This window comes from Mustela lutreola, chromosome 4 (assembly GCF_030435805.1).
Source record: "Mustela lutreola isolate mMusLut2 chromosome 4, mMusLut2.pri, whole genome shotgun sequence".
Lineage (NCBI taxonomy): Eukaryota > Metazoa > Chordata > Mammalia > Carnivora > Mustelidae > Mustela > Mustela lutreola.
In genome coordinates this window covers 188,322,296-188,347,347 of record NC_081293.1, presented here as the reverse complement: position 1 = coordinate 188,347,347, position 25,052 = coordinate 188,322,296, and the positions used below count along the sequence as shown (strand labels likewise).

The window sequence follows — 25,052 nt, the reverse complement described above, 5'->3', positions numbered from 1 at the left end:
ATGGGCTTTAGAGCAGTGCTTGGAATGCAATGAGAGCCTCAGGATGAGAGTTTGAGAAATAGAATTGAGATTTATAGAACCATGTGGAAAAGGGCATCTGCTTTTCCACATGTGGAACCTCACCTTATCCCTTAAACTCAGGAGAGAATGAAGGTTATCGGGGATGGGGCATATTCTTGTTGGAACCCTCTGGATCGTACCAGGCTGGGTGTCTGTGGGAAGGAGAGAAGAGAGAGAGGGGTTTGTGTGGAGAAGGAGCAGGTCACTTTAAGAAGACTCAAAGTGTCCTCTGAAAGAGGGAAAAGACTTCTCCATGAGAAGCAGAAGTTCCAGGGTTGGAGTCAGTGACGAGGAAAGAATTCACATGACCAATCAATCAGCTTTTGCCTCTTTTGACTAGACACCAGACGACCATGAAGCAGAGACGGGAATTAAGTCAAAAGAAGCAAGAAAGTACATTTTCAACTGTTTAGATGACATGGCCCAGGTAAGCCCCATGGGTGAGTATGCAATATTAGCCCTTTACAAACCAAGTGCAGCAAGACTCTGCTAATACAAGATGGTAGGTGGAACTGCCGTGTTTGACCTTGACCTTGAACAATGACACACCACTCTTAGTAAGAAAACCATTGGGCTCTTTAAAAATAGTTTCAGTTGATTGGTTCCCATTTGTTTTAAAAAAAAAAAAAAAAAAAAAAAAAGTACTGGCCAATCTTAGTGATGTTTTCATGAGGAGAATTCAAGCTCCCGAGCACATTTGAGTCTCACACCCATGATTCAGTGTATTAATCCCCTCAGGCTGTTGTAACAAGGTATGACCACCTGGGTGACTTAGACAGGGGACATTTATTCTCTCACACTTCAAGAGGCTAGAAGCTTGGCATTAAGGTACCACTAGAACCAGCTCCCTCTAAAGGCTCTAGAGAGAAACTGAGGCCTTGGACCCGTGCCTCAGGCCTGTGTCTGCTGGCCCCTGGGGTCCTCTGTGTTCCCTGATGGGGAACTGCTTCACCCCGGCCTCTTTGTCCTTCTTCGTGGGGCCTTTATTCCTGGCTTTCCTCTTATCTGTGCACCCAAACCTCTCGCTTTGTTCTCTTATGAAGACACCAGCCATTGCTTTGGGACCCACCCTACCCCATATGACCTCATTTCGACTTGATTGACATCTGCAAAGACACTGTTTCCAAATAAGGTCACATTCACAGGTTCTGAGCATGAGGACCTAAACATATCTTGTGCTGCCACACAACTCAACCCACTTCAGTCAGTCTCTCTCAGCTCACTAGAGGGACCACAGGCTCTCACCTTTGTGCCCAGAGAAAATTCTAGAACGTTAGCTATTTTTAGTGGAAAGACAGTCTAAAATCAGGACAACCCAAAGAGAGTTTTTCTTAAAAGCAATGAGAAGTAAAGCTATAGACCAGTAAACACTCAGAACACTTCTTACTGAAGGTGAGTGTAACCAAAAATCATGATACTGAGTAAAGGATACTTGTCGGTTGATTAGAAGCTTAGATTGCCCGAGAAAACTGAAATTGCTTTCCAGAGCATGCCTTGGAAAATAATAGAAAGGACCACAAAACAAGTCTTTCAAAATCTGCCCTAGGCTTGCTCTTGGAAGAAAAATCCGGTGTTCAGATATCCTCCTTGCCTTGGGCAGAGGTAAGCCCCGTAAAGACGGGGCTGAAATTAATTCTGGCCCTAACTCAGGGCACTGCCAGAGGACACAAACACTACAAACAGAGGAAGAGGTCACATTGGCCTCTGCAGGTTAAATAAATAACCCTTTCTTGTATTTCATTTTTTACTACTTGGTTACTACTTAGTTACTGTTTTTGAGTTGTGGTAAAATATGCATCACATAAAACTGACCACGTTAGCCACTGTTAAGGATCTAATTCAGTAGTATCAGTAGTATCAAGTACATTCAATAGTACAAAGTACATTGAGTACTACCAAGTATATTCGGTAGTACCAAGTACATCCACATTGCTACGCAGCCAGTGCCCAGAAGTCTTTCCATCTTGGGATTATTTTCAGTGAGGTGTAATGTGAGGTACATTTCAACTCAGCTGATGGAAGCAGGAACAGTGCACATCCTGTCACTCCTGCGTGGTTTTGGGTACCGGCCGCAGCCTGCGCCCTGGCCTCCCTCGGCCTTCCCTGGAAAGGGAGCAGCCACAACCTATAGTCAGTGACCGCCCATGCAGGTGGCAGGAGCCCTGCACAGACAGCCTCCTGGGGATCGGGAAGGGGAGACTGTGAGAGGGAGATAGAGTTGCGAGCAGAGAGTAAGGGCGATCGGGGGAAGGGGGAGGCACAGCAGGGTTTTGGTGACCTGTCCCGATTTCCCTCCAGGTGAACATGACAACAGATTTGGAAGGCAGTGACATGTTGGTGGAGAAGGCCGACCGGCGGGAGTTCATCGACCTGTTAAAGAAGATGCTGACCATAGATGCTGATAAGAGAATCACTCCAATCGAAACCCTGAACCACCCCTTCGTCACCATGACACACCTACTCGATTTTCCCCACAGTACACAGTAGGTGTCCTGCTCAGTGCTTTTCACCAGGGGTCAGCAAACGTTCCCTTTAAAGTCCCAGGTGGTAAATATTTTAGGCTTGTATAGTAGCTCTTGCCATTACAGCTGAAAGCAGGAGGCCAGTGAGTGAGGCTGCATTTCAATCAAACGTTATTTGTAAAAACAGGCAGCAGCCAGATGGGGCGCCCAGGGCCACACTTCGCTTTACACTGAAAAGGAGGAACTGGTGGAGGCCGGAGAGCGTGGTGGGGGGGAGATGAACCGGCTGCTGGGACCTGTGCGTAAAGGGAGTGCTCGGAAGGTGAGCATCCAGGAAGCAGAGCCACCTTCGGCGCCACAGGTCACACCCAGAACCATGCTGGAGTGGCCTCGGTCTAGTGGGGCTTCCGGGATTCCGGTTGGTTCAGTCGTTCATCCATTCGGCGGGCTGTGTGCTGTGCCACGGGCAGGTACTGTGTGGGGCAGAGCAGATGGGAGCCGCCACCCACTGGGGCTCCCAGCCTGTAGGTGAGAGAAAGGCACCAAACCCGTGATCCCCAGAGAAGCAGCTGTTACCAGGGAAAGCAGGCTGCCGTCCGGGCCGGGTGGGGCAGCCCCTGCGGGGTGACTGCGGGAGGACGGGCGACAGGGCACCAGGGAGGAGGCCGGCAGGGGCAAGAAGGGCGCTGCCTGCGTGGGGCCTCCCAGTGCGGGTGGCAGGGGGCCGGGTTCTGGGGGCAGAGAGGCCTCAGGATGCGCCGGGCAGGGCCCCGTGTTAAGGATGGGGATCTTCATCCTTCAGTCCCACAGAGGCACTTCTGAGCAAGGGATGGCTGGTTCGAGTTAGGCTGGACAGAGACCCGCCTGCCGCTGCTCCATCAGGCCAGAGGAGCTGGGAGACAAGGGCCCGTCCGGGTCGGCAACGGGGAAGTTGCGGGTGGCCTGAGAGCTGTTTGAGGGGAAGCAGCAGCCAGGTTAGCTGATTATGGGACTGGGCGGGGGAGAAACAGGAGTGACTAGAGGAGATCGAGGGGGGTTTTCTGATAGGAAGAGACTAGAACAGTTTCAGATGCTGGCACAAGGTGTCTGTGGTGAGCGAGGGATTGAGGAGAAGGATGCAGACGTTCCCGGAGGGGCCAGATGGGGGCCAGGCGTGCAAGGCCATTGTCATCAGGCTAGGCCAATGTCAGCAGGCCACCGGGTTGAGAAGTAGCTGAGAAGCCGTAGTGCCTGATATCCGAAGCCTCCGCCAGTGGGCCGGGCCTGGGGCACAGTGGAGGAGCAAGGTAGCCCAGGCCACAGTGACGGATGGCGAGAGGGGGTGGCAGGATGAGGGGAGTGTTCCAGAAGACTGAGACCCAACACCAAGAGCAAGGTGTTTGGCTGCATTGGTTTCTTCCAAGGCAACTCTGCCTGGCTTGTCGATGGCCCTCTCCTCCGCCCCTCCTCCCTGGGCCTCCTGTACACGTCTGTGTCCTGATTTCCTCCTCCTCGGGGAACTGGATGAGGCCCACCCTGACGGCCTCATTTTACCTCTCTAAACATCCTGTCTCCAAATGCAGGCCCATTCTGAAGCACTGGGCTCAGCACCTCAACACAGGGATGGGGGCACAATTCAGCCCATAACGGAGGGTGACGAGGGGTAGCACTTCAGCCTCTCAACCTCGAGATTCTTGGGATGTGACAGAATAAGAAGTCCCATCCCTGAGTGTGTGTGGGGAGAAGTGATATGCTCGAGAGAGTGCCCGATTTTAGTTCGGGTTAGGGCATAGGGATGCATGGGGAGGCTGAGCATGAGAGAGACCTCTGCCCGTCCCGGCCGGTGCTCAGGCTAGACTTGACCCTCTCTGAGCGGCAAGAAATGAGTACGTGGCACCCCCCATACCACCTCTAATTTCAGTGCTTGTCCTTATCGGTTGACACTGAGTAAGTCAGATCACATTGCCACAACCAGTGTTTCCTTGGTTTGAAACAACCAGCCTCTAGTACAAAGAAGGAACTTGAACCCCTCCATAGCAGAATCTCATTACAGGATTTGTCCTGCTTTTGGGGTGGAGGGGTAAGTCTAGCAGTCGGTCTGTACAACAGAAGGAAGGCACACTTGGTGAGTTACTGGATAGGGCTCCCGTGAGATCATTCTCTCCGTATTCGGGGCAAAGTGAGACACTTGTGGAACAGCGTGGCAGGAGGTGGAGTCCTGCTCTCTAGAAGGCTCCCATCAGCCGTCTGCACCATGATGACATGGTCCCCCACAGAAAGTCAGTGGCGTGGTTGAACGACCTCAGGGCCCTGCCCATCTTTGGGTCCTGCGAAGGAAGTGGGAATAAAATGCTTCATTGTACTCGATGAAGACCAAGCTTGGAGACCATGAGCATCAGCTTCAGGTGCAGAATTCGGTGTAGGTCCAAGAGGATCCCTGGCAATTTAGAATTCAGAAAATGGGCCCCAGAAGGAAAGACAGGTCTTTGAGCACACCTTAGCTCACCTGAGAGTAGGCCTAACCCCTCAGGGGCCCTAGTACTGGCTGGGAAGACCATGAGAACTATAGGGCAAGAAGAAACCTCCAGCCCACACTGCTGAGGACCACGCTCAACCTTAGGGCTGGGCCAGAGCTGCCCCAACATCTAGGTTAATAGGTGAAAGGGACCCCTTCTCCATACCGGGGGGCTAGTGCACAAATTCCTTAAAAGCCATTTTCTCACAGAATTAACCCAAAGTGCAAGTGCTTGCCTGTCTTCATGAAACTCAAAACTCAGACCACTTCAGTTAGAAAATTCATAGTCTAAAAGCTTCAGAATTGTCACAAAACCATATAATGCATTTAAATACACTCCAAAAAGAATACAAAACCCATCATTTTATTCTTTCAGCTTCCACATGAAAGCACTTAGCCGTTTGCTTGGTACTTAGTAGATGATTCAAGCACGCTGGCATCACCAGCATTCTTGCTAGTTTTTAACTCTTAGCTACCACAGAATAGGTTTTCCTTTCTCTCCAGGTCGTCAATCAGTAGGTGTTTATTCCGAGTGTGTAGTGTGGCCATTGTAAGTAGTCATTAACTCAGAAAGGAAGGATTCTCTGAGCGCGTCCAAGTTCAAAACATCGTTCATGGAAAGGATGTTTGGGGATAGTCCACATACACCTGGTTGGCCCCAAATCTAGCACACCCATAGGATCCATTTGTGATCTTAAAGTAGTAGAAAATGAATATTTATATCCAGTTATTACATTATTTGTAACATAAGTATTTAAAATTGAAATTTAAGTGCTCTTTCACTATCCTGAATGTGAGCATTGGAGGAAAAGTAAGTTTCATGAGAAGACAGAAGTGAATGAGAAACAATGTATAAATTCTGAGGGATCCTCTGTGGGGGGTTTTCAAGAGCTCAGTGGTGGAAGCCACTATGGCTTTCCTTTTCCTCCATGCTGGTGTCAGCAACAGTTGTATACTTTACTTTCCTAACTAGGATTCTATTTTGATTCACGGATGCACTGGAGGGAGAGAGTGCCGGAGATCATTTTTATTTCATGTAACTGGGCAAGAGTGAGAAAAGCGGAAGGGAGGGTGAATCGGGAGGTTGAGGAGGCTGTAGAGGCACGTGTGAAGACTGCTAGTGATTAGCTCTTCACCTTGGCAGATGACCTGTCTGTCCTCTCTTAAAACTTCATCCTTACTCGTAAGACAGGGGCAGCAATCCTCTCCCTTGTAGTTGTAGGACTGAGTGAAAGAGTGCTGGCAAACACCTGCCACAGTTCTCAACCAGTGTTAAGCACGATTACTATTTACCACTAGCATTACTGTTCCTGTTACACGTGCAATCCCAGGGGGTCAAAGAGTGACGACAGGGACAAGGTGCTGGGCTGGCTCCTTCCTTGGCCACCCCCTAGATGGCGCTGGTGCCCCAGAAGCTCGAGAAGTTGTCTTTGGTCAGAAGCTGCTATTTCATGTCCCCAGTCAGAAGCCACCCTGAAGGCGAAGTACGCGCGGTGGGGTTAGTTCAGAAGATCAGGGGAATAAGGAAAATACAGCGAGAGCCGTCACGTCTCTTAGGCTATGGAGAACCATTACCGGTCCTCCATGGGGGAAGGGAGCCTAAGGCAGTGGGGGCGGTTCATCTGAGTAAAGGGGACTCTTGCAAATGTAGACTAAAGTTAAGCTTCCCCCATTCTTCCTTACTGCATTAATGATGTTCTCCCTTTCTCTCCTTCTCTCCATTTTTTCCCCTCTCTCCATTGCCTTCTTCTCTTTCCCTACTGCCTCTGCCTTTTGCACGAACAGTGTCAAATCATGTTTCCAGAACATGGAGATTTGCAAGCGTCGGGTGAACATGTATGACACGGTGAACCAGAGCAAAACCCCCTTCATCACGCACGTGGCCCCCAGCACATCCACCAACCTGACCATGACCTTCAACAACCAGCTGAACACTGTCCACAACCAGGTGAGTGGGGAGCAAAAGGGAAGGTGGGCAGGGCTCACCAGTGAGCATCAGGAGTCATATTTCCCCCCCAAACCTAGTCAGGAGACACTGTCATACACAGAATCCCTCTACTATGTCGGAAAGTGTTTACTTCCAAACTTACTTCCTTTGGGGGACCCAGGCACTCTGTATGGACTGCTGGTCCCACAGAAAGGTTCCAGAATGGACTCTCTTGGGGTGCTCTTTCTGAGATGGCACCTCTTTGTGTTACCCTCTGTCCCGATGTGGGAGTAACGTAAAGCCTCCTGCTCTAATGGCTTTGTGTCTGACATCTGCCAGTAAAGAATTCGAGCCCAGGAAGAGACGCTGGCGATCGTGCAGTACAGACCCCTCCCCCTTGTCCCCACACGATGGGGTCTACGTGATCTCCCAGGACAGATAAAACCCGTCCTTTCTCCAAGTCACAGGGAAAATCAGTTCATCCGTCTGTCACCAGAATCCCAGCAGCTGGAACCATAAGGTTTTCTTCTCACACATTTCCAACTTTTTGCAAAAAATTAGCAGAACCCCGCACCTCACGCATTACTTAAAATATGAATGATGCCCAGGAACTATTTACTGAGTAAGTAATCTCCAAATCCTAGTCCAGGTTGCCTCTGATATCTAAGAGAATTTTGCTTTTATTCCCAAATTCCGGTCTTCCCACTTTCCCCAAAGAACTAACTGTTCCTAGATTTCTTTTCAGCCTTATCAAATCTGCAGTGGTCACAACACTCCTGTGTGTGTCTGCACACACCCCTCCGGAGGAAAGGAGTATCTGTGTTCTAATCCTGAAATGTGAACACCTCAGCTACCAGCGCCCCCGCCCCCGGTCTCCTCCTCTTCCCCACCTCCCGGGTCTCTAGGCCAGTCCTGCAGCACACTGAGCTGCCCAGGCCCAGCTTTTCTTCCCTGCCCTTTGTCCCCCTGTGTATGTCCAGGAGAGGCCACCTGGAGACTGCCACCCCCAGGGCTATTGGTATTAAGACTCTCCTTAGGGGGAAGAGCCAGGCCAAGACCTGAACTCCAAAGAAATGAATGCGCCCCTCACCCCCCAGGGCCTGGCCCAGCACTCAGGCTGTGTCCACAGCCAGACCTATGAGCTGCTTGACAAAATACCACCGTGGTTCTGTCCTTCATCACCAGAACCCCATCACATCAGCTGGCAGAAGCGGGGGGGGGGGGGTATTTTAAGATTTTATTATTTATTTGAGGAGAGAAAGAGTGAGCGGGGGAAGGAGCATAGAGGGGGGACAAGCAGACTGCATCTCACGACCCCGAGATCGCAACCTGAGCCAAAACCAAGAGCCTGACCCTTAACCGACTGGGCCACGCAGGTGCCTCTGGATGGGTTAATAGGACAGAGAAGTTCGTTTAAATTGATGGGGGGGGTTCAGTGCAGGGCACAGGGGACAGAGGTGAGACCCTGAAGCGCAGAGGCGTGGAGAGAACGCTGTGGGCCGTAGGCTGTGTGTGAGTCAGCAGGGCCCGCGCTCGCACCACGCTAACCCGCAGTGAGTGGACTCTGGCTGGTGCCGTGAGCACAGCGAGCAGAGGGAGATAAATTCGGAGGGGAGGTTTGGCCAAACCATGGGAAAGGCATGCCGGACTGAAGTGCGTGGACAGTATTCATTAGACAGTAATTGGAGATTTGGGGGCAGAGGGTGACAGGCACAAGGTAGTCTTTTGGAAAGAATGTTCTAGCCTCAGCCCCAAGAAGAACTGGAAAGGGAAAGTGGAGGCCAGAACTCACTAAACAGAGCCCAGGAGAGAGAGACCAGAGAGAGACCCCCAGCTAAAGAAGTCGGGATTAGAGAGTCAGGTCCCATGGATGAGTTGAAGGAGGCGGCCACAGGAGCTGCCACAGCTGCCCCTTGCGGGACTCGCCTGTTGGTCCCCAAGGAGGGAAGCCCAAGGGACAGCGGGAAATGTGTATGAGGAGGAGGGTCTCCAGGACAGCGGGCACAGAGAGAACAGAGAGGAAACATAAGGCATGTCAGCAGTTATGAAACACAGGTGCTTACACACACGCCTCCCACATACATTCCCAGTCACGCTACCTGGAAGCCCAAAACAGCCACTTACTGTGACAACACGTATCTTAAAATCCAAACATGTAGGTCACCTAACGTAGCGTAGCGATTACTTTCAAACAGATTAATTTGCTTTGCACAAAAGTTCACCATAAAGTCTAAGTATTGAAACAAATAAAAATGTAAAATGAATTGGGGTTTTTTTGGTAAAGTGAGATTTTATCCTTCTTACCAATTTTGAGATGTATACGTACCTTCTTAAAATTCTATTTCTACGTGTGTCCAAGATACCCGTGTGGCTCTTGCCTCCTTATCCAGTCCCCGGAAGCTCTAGCAGCAAAACTTGTAAGCCATGTTGAATCTGAGGACGCAGACGCCCTGCTCCCCCTAGCGTGTGCGGGATCAGCGTGAAGAAGGCTGAGACGGGGCAAAGCCAGAGAATTTCCAGTTCAGAACTGCGTTTCCGTGCTTCCCACGGACGTTCGTTCTTAAATGATGTCTCTTTCCGAAAGATGCAGGAGAGAGGACATAATTTCAGAGTTTATTTAACTCCTCCCCACTTAAATTCTCCTGACCCACCGGCCCTCTCCCCTCTGGCTTCCAGCCTTCGGAGCCGAACACTACTGTAAGAATGCCCCAGACTCCAACAGGAAGCCCCAGGCTCAGTGGGTCCCTCTCCCTGGCTGTTTCTAGAGTGGGTTAATTTGCAGTTACATGCTCTGCAGCCGTCTGAGCAGCTCTGTAAGCAGTACTCGCCTTAGGCCCGAGCAGGAGGGCCCCCTTCCGAGGCCTCCCACAGCCTTCCTCCGTGTGTGTGTGTGTGTGTGTGTGTGTGTGCGCGCGCGCGCGCTCTTCTGTGCCTGTGCCTGTGCCTGCAGGTGGCCTCCTCCTGCTTCATCCTCCTGAGTACAGACTGTGCCACCAGCCCCATGGGAAGGGGGAACAGAGCTTGCACGTGTGAACTGGCAGGTCCGCATACGTGCACCCAGAGCACCCAAGCTGTGGGATGGAGCTGGGGCAGGAAGGGAAGCAGGAGGTCAGCTCTCGTCTCCTCCCCTGCCCTCGCCCATTCCTCACCCCATCACCATGGTCCGGTGCGGAACCCAGGCAATCTAAGAGTCCTGAACTCAAACCTGGCCTTCTAGGTAGTTGTGAAGTACATCTGTCAAAGCAGAAAGGCAGAACATAAATAGTTCCTGGCCTGGTTTTTAACTTTGCAATTTTTAGACCTCCGTTACGCAAGCTTCAGTGTGCCCTCTCGGCCGAGCCCTGCCAATGTTAGGAATTGGCGTGAGTGGAAGCACCAAGGGTGATTCTGTTGTGGCCACAGGTGCCCGCTTCTCCCTGGGACTTCAGCAGTGTCTCCACCCCCTTCTGTTTTTGCTTTTTTGCTCTTGGTTTTTATTCGTTTGCTCTTCTTTTGAGTTCATTTATTTGCTTTAGACTCGTGGCTCCCAGCATACATACCACCTCCCTCATTTTTTATTTTTGTTTATTTTTGTTTAATCCCCATCACTCCTTTAGGCTCCCACCTCCACCAGTGCCACTCTTTCCTTAGCCAATCCCGAAGTCTCCATACTAAACTACCAATCTGCACTCTACCAGCCCTCAGCGGCGTCCATGGCCGCAGTGGCCCAGCGGAGCATGCCGCTGCAGACGGGAACAGCCCAGATCTGTGCCCGGCCCGACCCCTTCCAGCAAGCTCTCATCGTGTGTCCGCCCGGCTTCCAAGGTGAGGACCAGCAGACGCGGCCCCTCACCTGCTTCTTACCGCGGGACCTCCAGGGCCCTGGTACCCGCAGTTTGCTGGCATCACTGAACTTGAGGGCCCCTCTCCTGCTTCAGCCAGCCTAGAAACAAGAGGACTTAAGCCTCAGCACCAAGTTGTTTTTCTCCCCACCTTGCTGGTGTCTTGGTCCCTGGCCAGCTGTCTCTAAAGGAGAGTGTTGTCTGCACTTCTGTTGTTAAGCTGATGTCAGCTTATGTTTCGTCCGATAAAATATCCTCTGGGCGGTTATCTGGAAAGAGTTGCCACTCTGCCCGCCAGTGTAGCCTCCTTTCTCATGCAAAACACAAATCTCCCTGAAAAGTACCTCCTAGGCTGGTCCCCCAAATGATTCATGAGCCACACACCCCAATGCTCTTCTGAGAGCTCGAAGAAGCCAGAGTTGAGGTGCACAAGGTTACCATGTATCCAGAAATCTCAAGTGTTTATTTCCGCTCCCCCGACTGTGTACACCTGTGTGTGGTGGCTCAGTTTCAGAGTCGGTGCCCTTCCAGTGTCGATGCCGTTCCAGTGGATTCGTACACTCTTCCCGACACCCCTGGCTCTGACAGACCCCAAGTGTATTTACATGTTAGAAGCCATTTTTCTACTGTGATTTGTTGGCATAACTGTTCCCCTTCAGGCTTTTACAGACTCCTTAATTTGACCTTCTGATCTCCAAAAATGTTCAAAGTTGGGTTTTTTATGGCTTTTAAATTTTTAAGTTAGAAACTAAAGGGGAGACTTGCAAAGAGCCAGGTGACAGCTGGTGAGGACTGGAGTTGGCGGGGCAGAGGAGACCCAACCAGCTGGCTAGGAAGGTTCTCCACATCCAGCAGTTTCTGACCCCCCAACAACCCCTCTCTCCCTTCCCCGGGTCTGGAACAGGATTGCAGGCCTCGCCCTCGAAGCACGCTGGCTATTCCGTGCGAATGGAGAATGCCGTGCCCATCGTCACTCAAGCCCCAGGAGCGCAGCCTCTTCAGATCCAACCAGGTCTGCTCGCCCAGGTAATTCTTTCTTTATTATTACTTGTACTGCCATTATCCGTGTTAATGTTGTTCACAAAAGAGATAGATCTCCACTAATTCCCTCCTTGGCGATGAGTTAGGTGCTTTGACTCATTAGAATAGATCAGTAATATTCTGAATGATCCCCAGGTGAATCACCGTCCTACGTATCTTGCTTATAATTCCACAAAGAAATTTAGACACAGGGAGAGTCTGGGGAAATTATTATTACTATTGTAGCTTTATAATGCAAATTAATATGGGAGACATAGGTTTTAATCCTAACTCTGCTAATAACTTTGTGACCTAAGGCAAGTCAGTTAACATTTCTTTGCCTTGAATTTCTTTCTTATAAAATAGAAATGATTTTTTAGAGCCAAAAAGAACCTTAGAGATTATCTCCTTATTTCATACGGAGCTGAAAAGCCAGGATCACAGAAGCTGTGAGCTGGAACCTTCCTTATCTGTTCACATAGGTACTCTGAAGGCAGAATGAGAACACAGAGGTGAATGTGGTTGAAAATGTGTAACATGTTGTGGAAATTTAAGGCAACAGAGTGACGCAGTAATAACAGTCATCCGTCTTTAACGGCACTCAAACAAATACATCATCATTATGCCAGACACTTTATAGTTGTTAATTGATTTAATCCCCACAACAGCATGATAAGTAAGGTATCTGTCTCCAGGTGACAAATAGAGAAAACAGGCACAATCCCTGCCTCAGAGTCCCATAGCTATCCGGTGAGAGCATCAGGACACAAACCCTTCTACAGAATCGTTTCCATCGTTGGGCAGCAAGGATTGCTTAACCCAAATGTTGTTAGTTTAGAAGCACATTAATTTGTAAATAAAGTAGGTTCCCAAAGCCTATTCTCAGAGTGTTCCTACAGACAGTTCATATATGGTATCTTCTGTTGAATAGAAGTTTCCAGGCTTAATTTTAATGTAGCAGAATTGCAAAGATGTGCTTGGGCTCCCTACTCAGTTGGCCTTTCTCATGGCCCCGCTGTCTTGTCTGTTAAAGCTGGCACCCTTCTTGCTGTCTGGGAAAGCCTCGTTTCCTTTTTGTTCTTCAGAATTTCCTTATCAGCTTTGTCCCTTCACTTCCCATATGAACTTAACCATCAGTCTTACAAACAAAACAATCACTGGCTCAGAGTTACACATCATTGAGCAACTGTCATTACAAAACAAAAGGCCCTGAACTGTATTTGCTGGACCTGGGTTAAATTTTGTATTTACCTGAGGAAAAGCTGATATCCTTATGGTGTTCAGTCATTTCATGCACAAAATATCGCATAGCTGTATATTTATCCTTTACTCTTTTCATTAAAAGTTTCCCTTTTTTGGAATAATTCCTAAATATTTAGCAGGTTTTGTCACTATTAATAATTCTATTAATTTTCTTTTCTGATTATTTGCTTTTGGTTTCCAGGATGAAACCTGTTGGCTCTACTCAGTTTGTTATATCTAGTAGTCCTTTTTTTTTCTTAAATTTTATTTTTTTATTTGAGAGAGAATGCGTGTGCGCATGTGTGCACACAAGCAGAGGGAGGGGCAGAAGGAGAGGGAGAAGCAAGCTCCCCGCTGACCAGGGGGCCTGACACGGGGCTCGATCCCGGGACCCTGAGATCATGACTGGAGCCACCCAGGTGCCCCTATCTAGCAGTCCTTCTAAACTCTGAGTAGTTCTGGTTGTTTCTGTGAATTCCTGTGGATTTCTTATGGATTCTACCTTTTTACTAGCTTTGTTTCTTCCTCCATAATCCTTCTTCCACTGTGCAGCAGCACCTCAAGCCATGTTCAACAACAGTGTGGACGCTGGACATCCTTGACTGGTACCTAACTTTAGAGGATTCTTCTGTTTGCCATACTTTGTTTGCCATTGGTATTTGACAGAAACTTTACCAAGCTTGCTACCTTTTGAATGGTATCACATGTTCTTTATGCATTTATTAAAATACTCATGTGGTTTTTGTTCATTCATCTGCTAATATGACAAGTTGCATTAACAGGTTTTTAATGTTAAACTGTCCTTGTATTTCTGAGATGAGCTTCATTTGATCACGTGTGTTTGATTCGCATTTACGCTTTACAATACTGGATTGTTTGTAAATACTGTGGTTAGTGTTTTTTATCTATATTCAGAAGTGAGAAGTCACCTATAATTTCTTTCTCTTACAAAATCCTTATCTAATTTGAGCTTCGAGGTCATCCCAGTCTCACACAGTATAGTATGCTGGATATAATTACCCTCTTCTTCTGTGTTCTGGAACAACTTATTTAAGGTGGATATGTATCATTCTTCATCTCTGTTCTTGTGTCCAAAATGGCCCTGTAGTGACCACTGACACCACTTTCTGATGGCCTACGGAGTTGTGTTGCTGGAAGTTTATAAACAGAGAACCTTCCATATTTAAAGTAGGCCGCCTACTTCTGCCTCGCTCACCAGTCCTCAGAGCTTCCTTTTGCTCACACAGTTTGGTAGGGGGGAGTTCGGAAAAGGCCAAGAAAGATCAAGAGAAAGAACTATAAGCTCACTCCAGGGGCCAACTATCTTGTTCTTATTTTCTTTGATTGGCAGAAATCCAGACCAGCTTCCCGGTGCTCCTCCTCTGTGAGCCAAAACCTATAGAACTTGCACATACTTACAGATTTTTTGTTTGTTTGCCCACTTAACCCTGGCAAGCCAGAAATCATTTCTGAAAGAAACAATAATTAGCATTCTTATTAGCTAACCTAGTCATTCTTCATTATTTGGTTTGGGGAAAACCAGTAGGCTCAGCATTTCTGAATTTGCTTGTCCTTTAATCATAGCAGGGAAGAGCTTTACCTTTGCCTACTTGAAAGAGAGTCCCTAGAGTGCTGTAAATCTCCAAGTGGATTTAACCTAAAGCTCTAATTGGGAGAGGGAACAAAAAATACCTGTACAAAGAGTTTAGTCTCTACAGTGTTTATAACACGGAACTACTAGGGGCAATTTGAATGTTCATCATAGATTTGTTAAGTAAATTGATGTGTGTGCATAAAATGGAACACCATGTAGCCATTAAAAAGGACACGATACGGGCACCTGGGTGGCTCAGTCAGTTAAGCGTCTGCCTGCGGTTCAGGTCATGATCCTGGAGCCCCAGGATTGAGCCCTGAGTCAGGCTCCCCGCCCAGTGGGGAGTCTGCTTCTCCCTCTACCCTTCAACCCGCTCATGCACTCTCTCTCAAATCAAATCTTTAAAAAAAAAACAAAAAAAAACAAAAAACCACGGTAGACCAATGTGTCTCGACATGCAAAGATTTCTTATATTAGGTTTAAAAAAACTTCCTGTACTATCCAGTGTCACCGTGTGTCTTTCTGTCCATTGGTTGTTTCTGTTCACTTAATCTACAGCGGTATGTCAGCCTAGAAGGGTAGAGCTCTCCTGGTATTTTTAATTGGTGCCTTCAAAGGATGAAAGTTAAGCTAACTTATAAAACTCGTTTGGTGGCTTTTTAAAAAAGCAGTAACTAAACATTTAAACTAGCACCTTCATGTTCCTCTGGGTAAATTTCTAGGTATCAGGCAGAGGCTTCCCAAATATTATTCCTTACCTTAAGTATATCCAGCAAGTGGGCATCATTCTTTTTACAAATATTTAAACCTTTCCAAGGATTGTATTTGTGAAAGTTTAGAGACGGAGTCTTCTCAGTCCAGTCCTCACATTCGTTTTGTTTGCTTTGCCTTTTCCTCCCCACCTTCCAGCCGCTTCTCACGTCCTTCAGAGGGAGACCGTCTCTCGGGGCTTGCTGACCGAAGGCCAGAGTGAACTCACACCCTCTTGTGTCAGTGATCTGGGAGTGGTCTTCCCAGACTCTTACCAGTACAGCCTTGTTGGTACCGCCCAGCGGCGGCTGGCACCTCTGTCCTCTCAGGCCTCAAACCAGAGCTCGCACCCAGACCACCATCAGAAGTTGGGAACGAGTGTGTAAAGACAGAGAGGCGGGCAATACGGGCTCAGATTAGACAGTATTGAATTTATCTCACTTTTCAAATGGCGGGGTCCAAAACCCTTTTCGACTTGTTCCAACAAGGCTGGAACAGGAATTTGGAGCTCTCTCTCATCCCCCCAACCCCACCCCACCCAACCCCCACCCCTGTCCAAAATATGGAGGTTCATGGAAGACCACAGCCTTTCACGACTAAGGTGCCTTCTAGCCAGTCAAGTCCTATTATCTGAATCCCTTTAAATGCTCCCCTAAGGACAAACAGTTGGCTGGAACTTCTTAAACTGTCCAAAATCTAAAACTTCACTGCTTCTCACTCAAAACCTCCTCTAGTAACATTTTTAGCAATGAGTCTGTCTAACTTTTCTGTCTTGCTCTCTGCTTCTGTCTTGCTTGGTGTCTGAATTGTTCATGAATAAGGAAGGCTTTTCCATGCTACTTTCATGCATTTACCTCGAGTCCCTGATCTTCAATAGAGGCATCGTTTCTGTGTATCCTTGCTATGAAGAGAGGTAGTGTGGTGGCTGAGGGCAGGAGCTCTGGGATTTGATTGCCTACAAGTCAGAGGCCAGTCCCACCATCTGCCAGCTATGTGACTTTAGGGAAGTTATTTTTAATTTTTTTTTCCAAAATAATACATGCACCTAATTTTTAAAGTTAAATGAGTGAATAAACTTACAAGAAAATAGTGCCCTGCTCCATCCCATCCCCAATTTCCGATCCCCCCAAAATAACTTTTCACTGTTTTGTCATTTAACTCCAAGTTTCTAAATAGCATGCTTAAACTACTTTTTTCTGACATTTCCATTTTGGAATTTCCGTCTTACTGTGGAAGATGAAGACTTGGCCCCCAGACCACCCCATCCCCCCAGCACCTGCCCAGCCATGCACTGTCCCTCTCCCTCTGTCTCTCTCTCTCACTCTCTTCCGCTCTCCCATTCTTCCCAAGGAAGTTTCTTTTTGAACCACTCTGCATTATTTACATAATTATTATCTTCAGTTGTATATACTATTCTCTGCTGAGCTTCATAATATATTCTGATTCTCTTCCTTTCCTGTGCAGCTTGTTTGTCCTGGAGTTAACGGTGGTTTCATTTTTCCATTGGCTTAGTTTCCTCCCTCTTAAGACTCTCCTTGTCCACACTGGTCTGAAATTGTGTGACTATATGCTTCCTCATGGGTCTTTTTTCATACATTGTCTTGGACCCTGTTTGCCCTTTCAGTCTAAAAGTTTGTTTTTTATTTTTTCTTTAAGTTTTTCCCCTCCATTTTCTCTCTCTCGTCTTTCAGTAAGGAACGTTTCGAGAATGTGCATGGCATCCTTGTGCAGGGGCCACGCTCGTCTTCTCCATATTGTTCCAATTTCAGTATGTGTGCCGCCAAAGCCAGCACTTTCTCCGATTCCTCTTTGTGAAATTCTTCCTAATTGGATGTTGGTGCTTTTGAATGAATCTAATGATCTTCATCTTTTATTTTCTCTATATATATTCTATCTGTGCTTCTTTCCAAGAGGTCTTTTTCAGCTTGTTCTAAAAACCTTGTATGGAATTAACTTCTGTTACAGTTCTCATTTCTAAGAATTGTTTCTTATTCTCTGAATACAGATATGGACAAACAGATATATATTCCTGTATATGATCATGTTTCATGTGTGTGTGTGTGTGTGTGTGTGTGTGTGTATAATTCTTTTTTTTTTTTTTTTTTAACTCTGTGAGGATGGTTTAAGGTTTGGGAAATTTTCTTCTGTTTTCTACACTGTTTTTGTTTCCTCTGAGTTTCTTGTTTTAGACTCATGTTAGAAGCTTCCTTTAATATCTGGTTGTCCTTGGCTGTTCATTCATATATTTTTTTTAAGATTTTATTTATTTATTTGACAGAGAGAGAGAGAGAGATCACAAGTAGGCAGAGAGGCAAGCAGAGAGAGGGGGGGGAAGCAGGCTCCCTGCTGAACAGAGAGCCCGATACAGGGCTCAATCCCACAACCCTGAGATCATGACCTGAGCGGAAGGTAGAGGCTTAACCTACTGAGCCACCCAAGTGCCCCGGCTGTTCATTCATATTAAGTCTGAAGCACTAAAAAACTAAATTTGAAAGCTATAGGAGGGTGAGGACGGACTACTGAATGCAGGCTTCTCTCTAGTCTGATAAGGCCTGAGCCCAGCATTTTCATTGGCAGATTCCCTGATCCTCCAAAGTATCTGTAGTTTTTTCCTCTTGGACTAGTCAGTTTTCCTAGAGCGAATCCTCCAGCCTCCTACTTTGGGTCTGCAAACTGAAAGGTAAAGGACTCTCACAGACTTGACCTCGGATAACTCAGTAATTGCCCGTCTGTTTTCCAGTTTCTAAGATCTTGTTAACTGTTGTCTCCTCTGTTGTCTTTGTCCTTACAGATCTCTATATTATTTATTCCTTCACTATCATTTCAGTTGGGTTTAGAGAAAGAGAGCAATAAATGTTTCATTTCCTACATTTCTGGCAGGTGATTTAGCATCTCAGTAGTTCTGTTTATCTGTCTGAGAAATGGGGAGAAATAACAGTCCCTACCTCACAAAACTGGTATAAAGATGAAGTCAGAAACTTGAGGTGCCTGGGGGGCCCCACAGTTGAGCGTTCGACTCTTGATTTCACGGTCATGGGATTGAGCGCCACGTTCGTTTGGCTTTGGACTCAGTGCAGAGCCTGCTTCCCTCTCCCCTGTTCCTGTCCTCTCTCTCAAATAAATAAATAAATAAAATCTGTAACACACACACAAAGATGAAGTCAGATACCTATCTGTGGTCTTAGCTCTGTTCTTGGCACACAGTATGCATCCAGAAGTATTCGCTCTAGGGGCACCTGGGTGGCTCCATTGGTTAAGTGTCTACCTTTGGCTCAGGTCATGGTCCCAGGGTCCCGAGATGAAGCCCCACATCATGCTCCCTGCTCAGCCAGGAGCCTGCTTCTCCCTGTCCCTGTGCCCCCCACCCCCGCTCGTGTGTGAGAGCATGTGTTCTCTCTCTCTCTCACTTACTCTCAAATGTATAAATAGAATCTTAAAAAAAATATTAGCTCTAATCTTATAAATTATAAAGTAGTACTAAAGCGTAAGTTATAGAAGTGTACACAAGTAATCATAAAAGAGTGAAGTTCATCTCCCATGAGCTGAACCTGTCATTCAGTGGAAGGCGGCAAATACAGCCTTCACCCTGTCTCTTTGAGGTAAAACGTTAACATCCATTTGGGGAATGTAGGGGGAAAATGATATCCTTGACTTAATATCAAGATTTATAATTCAGAAGTAATAGTCAAAACACATGCTTTTCTGGTAAGCTGAAATGAGCCTCCAAGTCAGTATAAACCTTACTGCAACAAAATTATTAGTCATTTAACTTTTTGAGCTTGTAACTGTTTTAATCAATTAAATTATTTTTCTGCCGTGTCTGAATTCATTAAACGTGGAGTATAGTTAATGATAATTAATTACCTTGGTAGATTTGCTTCTTTCATTTTATCAACAAACATTTATTAAACACTGACTGTATAAACTGTGGTCCCTAAGCTTTTTGCCTGTATCAAAACAGATCAGTAAGCAAAGAGGCAGTGTAAAAAAGGTAGGCGCGATCTCACTGGCCTCATCTGCACAGTGAAAAGGATGGACCAGGTGGACCATCCACTCAGATCTAAAGTGTGTTGCATCATTTTATACACATCATTGTTTCTTAAGTTTTGACTCAAGTTCGTGATTCCCTTCCAGAAGTGCTTGTCTGTACATAAGAGCCAAAATGCACCTATTAAAGATGAGGTCAGTGGAGCACTGTATTCGAGAATTTATCCAATGTCAGTGATACCCAGCCCACTGGAAAGAACAACATGTAACTGAATCTTTAAATTCTTGACCCGCCCAAGAAGTATGTTACCTTAGCGGTGTTCCTTTAGGTGTCCAACTGTGGACAACAGTGTTTAGTCTGAATCATTTACTAACCAAAGGTAAGCAGAAGAGTGACTAAAAATACAGGAAGCGCAGACACCAGGCAAACCACACCCCCCAACCCCCGCCCGCCAGTGACTCTAAGGAAGAATTGGGAAAGTTCATTTTAGAGTTCTTAGAAAAAGCTTAAAATTTATGAAGAATCAAGCAGTGTCTTGCTTAACTATATGTCATTTTGGCTTTGGTGGATCAGGGTAATTCTCAGTGAAGGTTAAGTCCCCAGCTGAGAATTTTTTACTTCATGCTTGCTTGCTCTCAGGTGTGGGCAAGTGTCTGGTGATCTCAGAATTATGTTACTTTAGGTTAAGAAGATACACAAGTTGGAGGTCTAGATTCTAATTCCTAAACAAAAGGCAAAATAAAGGATATGAGATGGAAAACTTCCTGAGGGCAGAAAGTTACCTTTGTGTGGCCCAAGGCAGCTGTTTCGGTCTCCTGCACATAGCTACGTACCAGCACAAATCAGAAGTGAACTTTGGGAAACCTTGAGCATTGTTCTTAGAGCGAATTTCTAAACAAATCATTCTTCCACGCGAATAAATCCCTTCCATATGACTCTGTGCCCGTGTACTTACTATCTTCTGTGTAGGTCACCGATTTGATCTCCCCTTAACTTAGTTTTCAAGGCCAAAGACTGGGTCTCCCCTTGAACACCCATTGCAGGGTCCAGCTCAGCCCCAGGCCCAATCAGGACTTGACTCAGGCAGACAGACTGTGTGATTAACAAACGTGTTGATGGCACACGTCCTCTGTTCTGCAGCAGGCCTGGCCAAGTGGGACCCAGCAAATCCTGCTTCCCCCGGCATGGCAGCAGCTGACCGGAGTGGCCACCCACACGTCTGTGCAGCACGCGACTGTCATTCCCGAGACCATGGCAGGCACCCAGCAGTTGGCCGACTGGAGGTAAGCACGAAAGCAGGCATATCTGGGATGAGAGGCATGTCCACTGCTCACTCAGAGGGCTCCTGGCTAGGCCCATGCTGTCAGTTCCATGGCTTAGAGAGAACTATTTAAAGTAAAAGGAAGATTATGTGGAATACGACTGCAGTGTAATGAGAGTTCATTTTTCAATAACTGTACCAGGACACAAGAAAATCAGCTTCTTTACCTTAAGGTCAGTTGGCCGCCATCGACCCCAAATCCAGTTACATCGTTTGGTCACACGTGTAATTCACAGACTTGCCTCTGGATGATTTTTGGTTTGTTTCTCAGAATTAAATTCCACTCCCAGAGAACAAAGATGTGTCAGCAGTAAAAGAATGCAGCAGGGAGTCCTTGAGGCTCCAAAGCACTTCTAGAAAGTGCTCTCAAGGTGTTTGGAGACATGGGCACACTGGAGTTGAATTTGACCTCTCAGGGGAAAGCCTGACAGAATGGGGCTTTATTTGGAATGGTAAACTCTGGCATGTTTGCTGAATGTGTCTCTTCAGTTAATAGTGAGATCTGATAGACCAAAGTCCATTTTCCACAGATGTCAGAGGCCCGCAGCTGATAGCCACCGGCCCACTGTGCCCTGTATCTGATTCCAGCACCCCGCCCATCCTATGCACTGGCTTTCTCACCAGCACCTTGCTCTATTGTTTTTATGGCTACTTTCCGCTTCTCCATCCCAACACTACCACTGCCCCCTTCACCGGAGCAGAGCCAAATGGCAATCCCCAGGTTGTTCCAGCTTCCCATGGCCCTCTGGGCTCTCTCAGCCCAAACATCAGGGCATCCCTCCACCTTCGGACAGACTCCATACCAACCATGGAGCCTCCCTGAGGTTCTTTTTCGGATCCAAAAGGCTATGGTGATTGAAGCGCTCTCAGTATAACAAAAAGACGTGGAGACAGAACCCTCCTCCCCACCCCCACCCACCAGCCAAGCCTCAAAGGCAGCTTCCTCTCTTCCTCCATTTAATTTTCTGACTGGTAGAAACAAGAGAGGACACAGGCTCTTTCCTGCAGCCCGACTCACTTCCCACTGACAACACCCACCTAGTCCATCCCCACTCACTGGAAGCACTTTCAAAGCAGTGGTTCGGTTCTGGTTCTGCAGGACCTGGGGAAAGTTACCTAACCTGAGCCTCAGTTTCTTCTTCAGTAAAGTGGGGATAATAATCCCTACTTCATAGAATGGCTAGGAGGTTTAAATTAAGATAAAATACAAAGCACTTGACCTATATTTAACATGTATTAAACTAGCATCTGCTGTAGGACAGGCAATGAATAAATAAACAGGTCTGTTATCTTCCCTTCCCCCCATTCGCACTGGCCGGTGCTGTGTGAGACTGCCTTCCCTCTCCAGCTCATTAGGAACAGCAACCAAGTGGAAAAGCTGTCTGACCAATTGGTTTTTTTTCTCTCCCCCTTTTCTCCTAAAAGACCACAGATATATGCTGTACTACTTTTTCCTGTGTCTTTCAGCATTTATAGCTCATTTAAGTTTAGCAAAACTCACATACTCACTCATAGAGATTTTCCTCTTCCTCCTACCTCCATAGCTCTTACCTGGTCACCACAGGAAACGCTTAAAGCTGACACTTTGTTTCCAGTCTCTTCTCCATTTCATGTGTGGGCCAAAGAACATCCATAACCATGGCTAATAAATTAAAGAGAAGTACTGGTGCTAGACTTGTGTCAAAAGAATGCCATGTCTGTAGAAGAATCAGCAGCTACAAACTCAAGAAGCCATAACATCAGTTTCTAAGTGTAAATGTCCAAAAACACTATCAAAATCTCTACACTCTTGTATAGTCCTTTTTTTTTTTTTTCCTATTCATCCTTTTCCCCAAGTTGCAAAGATGATTTTTATAATGTTTTTTAAATTCAAGTAAATTCTCCTTCAACTTTTAATTCTATTAGGTGCTGAATGGGCTTTTAAGGGCAAGTCTCTGAATTAATCACCACCTTTAATCTTTCTGTGGAAAAATAAGCCTTTGAGCTCCACACAACCCAGATCATAAGAACTCTTGAAAGATAACCCATTTTCAGGAAAATGGCTACCAGTAGTACCTCTATCAACATGTGTCTTCCTAATTTTGACTTAGTACCAAATTCTGTACACGTCTAGTCAACCTTCAGTTAATCTAATTGTTCATTCAGCAAGCATGTAATTAATTGATCAGCTGCTACATGCTTGAGCATTGTGCTAGCCACGAGAGAATTCAAAAGAATGTTAACATTTCCAAACAGCAAGAACGTACAATGTCTAGTTTTCAAAGTTGTTTCCTTTTTTTTTTAATATAAGCTACAATTTTTTCATTTATAAAATGGCATTGCCATTATCTCCTACCTCACAGACTGTGATAACCCATTAAAGTCACTCACAAACTCTAAAAATGTACACACAGTCACCTGTCTGGGGACTTTAAAAGGTAGAGGGACTATTTATCTTCTCTCCCCAGAACTTAAGGTGAACTTGCAACATTCTTCCCAGTTGCAATGTCCTCTTTCTCACTCACCAACAAACTGGGTTTCTGCCCACTCCTTTAAACATCATCGCACCTGGGAGGCTGATCTGATGAGCTCATCTCTTCAACAACCCCATGAGCTCGTGGGAGTCAACTTTTTTAATTTGGCTTTTAACTGGGGAGGAACTTTTATCCTAAAAAAGAAGCTCCAGGGGCACCTGGGTGGCTCCGTGGGTTAAGCGGTTACCTTGGGCTCCGGGCATGATGGTCCTGGAGTCCAGTCCCCCATCAGGCTCTCTGCTCAGCATAGCACTTGCTTCTCCCTCTCCTTTCTGCCTGCTGCTCTGCCTACTTGTGCTCCCTCTCTGTTTCTGTCAAATAAATTTAAAAAACCTTAAAAAAAAAAAAAAGCAGCTCCATATTTATAAAACCAGTAAAGTTCCTTGTTTAACCATTGTTTTCCCACACAGGAACACCCACGCTCACGGCAGCCATTACAATCCCATCATGCAGCAGCCTACGCTGTTGACTGGTCATGTGACCCTTCCAGCCGCCCAGCCCTTAAATGTGGGCGTGGCCCACGTGATGCGGCAGCAGCCAACCAGCACCACCTCCTCCCGGAAGAGTAAGCAGCACCAGTCCTCTGCGAGGTAGGTGGTGAGAGTTGCCCTGGAGCGGGGAGATCTCTTAGCGTTAGGAGTGTCAGCATGTGCTCCGGCATGTGCTCCGAGTCCCAGGCATGGGACAGGGAGTGGCCGGCAGAATGTTTTCGGAATGTGTCCTACCACTGCATAGCGCTAGGGCTTGAAGGAGACATTCAGTCTCACTTCTCTAACCTGCCACTTGCCTTACCATCCTCCCTGTGGTGCCCGCTCCCCACGGGGAGGGCCTGGAATTTTCCAGTGTCCAGCGCCTTCATCTGAAGCCATTTGTGCCCTTTCTCTTCTGCATAAAACACCCAGACATGCCTCTGAAGTTGCACTTTGGAAATCATAATACTGTTTTTGTTTTTTTTTTTTAAATGAACGGTAGAGAAATGTTCTTTCTTTGATATCCAGGGTCAAAAATCAATCTCACTTAGCTGCTTCTTTAAAAATATGCAATAATTTTGGTTAATCATAGATATTACCAGCAGAATAATCTTTTTCAGTCCCTTTCAATCCAGTTTCACCTCAGTGAACTCTTAAAATAAGACAGAAAAGGCCATATACTACATGATCCCATTTAGATGGCATTTTGGAAAAGACAAAAGTAGATCAGGAGTTGCCAGGGAGTACTGGGTGGGAAAGGAAGGGATTGACAGAAAGGGAGCCTGAGGGAACTTTCCAGGAAAGTTCTCTGTCTGGATTGGCAGGGCTATGTGTACCTTTGTCAGAACTCACCCAACACTTCCAAAGGATGACTTTTACTGAATGTAAATTATACCTCAATAAACTTGTCTTTTAAAAAGATCTCCAAATTTAAAAAAAAAAAAAAAATCGCGATCAAGGTCGTGTGGTGCAGAATTGCTCCTACATTTTTCTCCAGAGTCACTGACTTGGAGGCACTTAATTGCTTATTTAGAATAGGCTGCTCAAGAGAAAGAAGTCCGGTACATAAAATAGTCCAGTGACTTTTGGTTTCCTACTTCCTCGTTTAACCAGGTGCCAGAAACTAGGCCTGCCTTTTTGTCATTCTCCTTTGAAGTTTAACCTAAGAGCTGACTTCCTTTGAGTTGTCGTTCTTCACGATTCTTCACTGGAGTATTTCTGACAGTTCTGGGAAATTCATCTCAGATCTCTGGCAGCCCTGTGACAACACAGCTGTGTCATTATTAGATTGTCTGGCAACAGGGGCCACCATCTCAGCCCTTTGCTCTGTCATGCCCAGCGGTGTGGGTGGTCACACAGAACACTAGGCTGACCCTGGGCTGAGCTTAGC

At 46.7% G+C, this 25,052-nt stretch overlaps 1 protein-coding gene and 1 non-coding gene across 5 annotated transcripts in view; one reads left to right on the top strand and one right to left on the bottom strand.

Annotated features, from left to right (window-relative positions):
* HIPK2 (homeodomain interacting protein kinase 2) overlaps positions 1 to 25,052 on the top strand; it is a 181,647-nt gene that overhangs the window by 125,092 nt on the left and 31,503 nt on the right. For 2 of the 4 annotated variants that reach the window (XM_059172010.1, XM_059172012.1), the window contains exons 5-11: positions 401 to 487; positions 2,359 to 2,543; positions 6,802 to 6,964; positions 10,621 to 10,747; positions 11,669 to 11,790; positions 20,499 to 20,641; positions 23,603 to 23,782. In XM_059172010.1, coding sequence (XP_059027993.1) covers positions 401 to 487; positions 2,359 to 2,543; positions 6,802 to 6,964; positions 10,621 to 10,747; positions 11,669 to 11,790; positions 20,499 to 20,641; positions 23,603 to 23,782 — 1,007 coding nt within the window. Of the gene's footprint in view, positions 1 to 400; positions 488 to 2,358; positions 2,544 to 6,801; positions 6,965 to 10,539; positions 10,748 to 11,668; positions 11,791 to 20,498; positions 20,642 to 23,602; positions 23,783 to 25,052 lie in introns of all 4 variants that reach the window. The other 2 variants (XM_059172009.1, XM_059172011.1) reach the window with 1 other exon arrangement.
* LOC131830978 (U6 spliceosomal RNA) lies at positions 17,057 to 17,163 on the bottom strand. Its single transcript, XR_009353503.1, has one exon. It is a non-coding gene; the product is annotated as a U6 spliceosomal RNA (small nuclear RNA).